We start from the raw sequence: 3,728 nt of genomic DNA on the forward strand, positions 1-3,728 counted from the left end.
GAAGTCCAGGAAGACTATATCCACTGCTACCCCTGCATCTAATGATTTGGTTGGTCCACTCATATGTGAGGTGGAAGAATCAGGTGCAAGTCAATGGTTGTGTTGGTCTCAGGCATGAGTTTAGTGCCAAAAAACTTGGTATTATCAAGGTTTAGCTGGCTTTGTGCATGACCAGGGGCAGAAACGTAAGTATCAGGGGGCTTTTGTTGGCAGAAACTTAGATGCTTGTAAGGTCAAGCAAGGATTCTTTAGATTTTGGACTTAGGAACCTAAAGTCAGTTAGGCAACCAGGTCCCCCTCGTGACTCTAGCTCCTTCTGCCATCAAACCATTGGCAGCTGTCCAGTCTTAATAAAAATGTCCAAAATCAATTTGCATAAATACATGAAATGGTAAGGAGTTACATTTTCCTAAATGTTTAAAAGTTGGGGGTGGTCCTGTATGGGGTTTGGACTAGAAGACCTCCTCAGGTGCCTTCCAACCCTAATTCTATGATCCTATGGTCCATTTTGCTGTATATTCAAAACACAGAATACATGAGGGAGTTGGAATCAAATCAACTTCTCCTTACCCAAATCGATGGGAACAATGATACCCAGGACAGCAGCCCCCAAGCCTTCAACTTATTACTTGTGGTTTCTTCACAGACAATTACATCAAAGTTTTTTTTCTAAAGACATTATGCATTGGGCTTGCTTCTCCTGAATCATGAATAATGCAACATAACTCTATTAACTAATGTACGTTTTCAGCTTTGGGGCTGGAATGTGTTTGCCACCGTTCCCCTATGGACATATATGTTGTGGCTCCTTGGTACACTGACCGCTCATGTGGCTCCTGACTCATCAGCATTGACTATCACTTGTTAGAATGAAATTCATCCCCCTCATGGTAAGCTCAGCTACTGACCCCCCTCAGTATTCATGGCTGTAAAAAAAGCCAGAGAGATTCAAGGCGCTCAACACATAACAAAGAGTACTTAGTACCCTTCCAGGATCAGCTTTGTGTGGAAGCTGAAGATCATGAAATCTTGTGCCATGGAGGCACAGGCTGGGCAGCTGCAGCTGGAATGCAGGAACTGAACAGAAACATAGCAGCTTGTACACGCTATGGGGGTTTAATTATCCTTAAATTGAAATGGTGGGTTTTTTAAAAGACCACTTCAATCTAGGGAGAACTAAGCTAAACTAAACCCTCATGGCATGTACACAAAGGTGGGGGCCCAATCCTTACCTGCCTATTCAGCCGTGGGGGGGGAGGGGAGGAGGGAAAGCAAGTTGCCAGTGGGCCAAGTGGTCCCTGAGCTGCATGGGGGCCTCCAGATGGCACCAGCCTGCTGGCACCCAGCTCGGACAGTACCAGGGGAGTGGTTGTACAGACACAGAGGGAAGCACTAGCCTCCATTTGGTCATGGAAGGAAGCACTGGGCCCCAGGGCAGCTCAGGCATGTGGTAGGAAAAGAAAAGAAGAGAAGATCAATCTTTCTGCTTTTTTTTTTCTCTTCAGTGGAGCCTGTCTGCATGGGCTGCCGCCAGGTCCCACAGCCCCTGAACTGCGTGGCGCCTGCCAACCCTCAGCACATTGGCTTCCAGCACCCCGTGCACTGTTTCACTTTGTTAGGTAGCAAACTAAAACACCCCAGAGGTGTTTTATCTTGCTATGTACCAAAGTCATTTAAAGTGGAATACGCTGCCGAAAGTGCGAGCAGCAACACCTTTAAAGTGGAATACACCACCAAACCTGCAAGCGGCAAAGCCATTAAGGCAATGCGAAAGGGCATTTAAGCTGCTTTAAAGACCATTTGTGTGGTGTGTAGAAAGGCCCAGACACTGCACACCCCTCTCCACACACCTCTGCATCGGCAACATTGTTCCCACTATACTGTGAACTAAGCAGCTCCTCAGTCATGTCCTACAACTCCCATCCCTGGAGGGAGTTGTAGAGTCAGCGTGAATCAAACTCTTTCTTTCCACACACGCAGCATTGACATGTTTCTGTGGATAACCAACACCATTTGTTCTCAAAATAGTACTGTGCTTGCTTACAACACCAGTAGGGCTTAACTTGGTCTACAACAGTGTTTCAGATGATCCACAGAGTAGCTAATTTTTTCCATTTCCCTTTACAGGTCATATGAGAATGAAGGAAGCTGTTTCTGTTTTCCACTTTGCTGCTCCTCTCAGTCTTACACCACTCCAGACCAGCCTGGTTTTATTAATATTTCTATTCACTATTTACAACAACCTGTATTAAAGCCAAAACTACTCACAGACTCAGAAGTCCCTTTACAGACTCCAGGAGAAACTACGTATCTCTGCACAGTATCTGCTTGTTTGCAGCAAAAGTATGTTCCTGGGGAGGAAGAAAAAAATACTAAGGATCTGATTCCATAAAAAAGCATCTGAGTTGGACTTCACACATGCTTGATATATTACGTATGTGTCAAATTGTATCACAGGTTCTCACTTTCTTTTAAAAGAACAAGCCTCCCTTTCAGCTACACCTGCAGTCTTTACTTGATTTCACACAGCCAGAGTTCAATGGAAGCTTTGCCTAATCTAAAACTACAAGATTGGGCCCTATTTGTGTTAAACTATCTAGTACAGGAAGGAGTGTGCAAATATGATGCCTTTGCCAATGAAATCAAACTGAACCTGGTAACACTGCAATAGAACAGGCTTATCTAACCAGGGTATTTCTTAAACTGCAGAGTGCCTGCTCAAACCTCAGTACAATGGATGCCTCTTGTGACGTGCTGGAATGAGGCTATTCATCATTTCACTTGCAGTGCTCAGTACTTCAGAGGAAAGAAAACTGTATTATCCTATCATTGATAGACAATGTAATTATGGTATTTTTGCAGAACAATTTGAGTTAAGGGTTAGAGAACAGCAAGAACTCTACTGCTGGTTCCAGTAATTATCTAGCTTATCCTCCCTCCTTCCAGACTAGCACACATTTAATGGTACACATCATAACAAATTTTAATGACTAGATATCTGATGGTCAAAAGCATGAAATCCATTTTCTGACTTTTCATAGCATGAAATAGGAAAACATGCAATTGGTTCACAGCAGGGAATAAACAAGTGAAAAACTCAGTAAGAAGCTTTGCAAAACATTTAACCAGAAAGTATAAAGACATTCTACTTAGAATATATCTCTTCTCATACTAAATCTATCTGGACTTGCCATGTACTGAAGAGTGTTGGAAAAGACTTATATGTTTTGCTAGTTTATCTAGGCTAGGTAAATAATTCACAGACTGGATTAGGCTAAGTACTGTCTCAACAGAAACTGGATTCTTATTCCATTACCTGGACTAGCTTTTATGTCCCTCAGTGGGGTGCGGTAACTTGGTGGTTTTCAACCTTGTTAGACTCAAGGCACCCCTTGCTAGATTTGAGGCAACCCTCGGAAAATGCCAGCTCTTTCTTTACACTGCCTTTTTGACTACAGAAAAATAACAGAGCAACTCTTCTGTTGCAAAGAGCTCAGAAAGACCACAACATGGGTCAGAATGTTCTTAACACTATGAATTCCTACTTGAAAACTTTGGGTTTATCTTGTGAATTGGGTTTGCACATCTAACAGACCTCACATTGCATGGGACCCCGTGGAATCCTTGAAAGGATCCCAAGGCATCCCAGGGTGCCACAGCACCTTGGCCGAGTGAGAATCACAGGGTTAACAGCTTTGTTTATCCCTTTTGATTTCTTTGACCCACAG

At 43.4% G+C, this 3,728-nt stretch overlaps 1 protein-coding gene across 1 annotated transcript in view; it reads left to right on the forward strand.

Moving 5' to 3' along the window:
- The window catches only part of TRHR (thyrotropin releasing hormone receptor), a 25,219-nt gene extending 21,853 nt beyond the window's left edge, over positions 1-3,366 (forward strand). Inside the window, exon 3 of the mRNA XM_019551928.1 lies at positions 2,128-3,366. Coding sequence (XP_019407473.1) covers positions 2,128-2,136 — 9 coding nt within the window. The 3' untranslated portion in view covers positions 2,137-3,366. The remainder of the gene's footprint in view (positions 1-2,127) is intronic.
- The last annotated feature ends 362 nt before the right edge of the window (positions 3,367-3,728 follow it).

This window comes from Crocodylus porosus, unplaced genomic scaffold (assembly GCF_001723895.1).
Source record: "Crocodylus porosus isolate Cpor-Errol unplaced genomic scaffold, CroPor_comp1, whole genome shotgun sequence".
NCBI classification, from domain to species: domain Eukaryota; kingdom Metazoa; phylum Chordata; order Crocodylia; family Crocodylidae; genus Crocodylus; species Crocodylus porosus.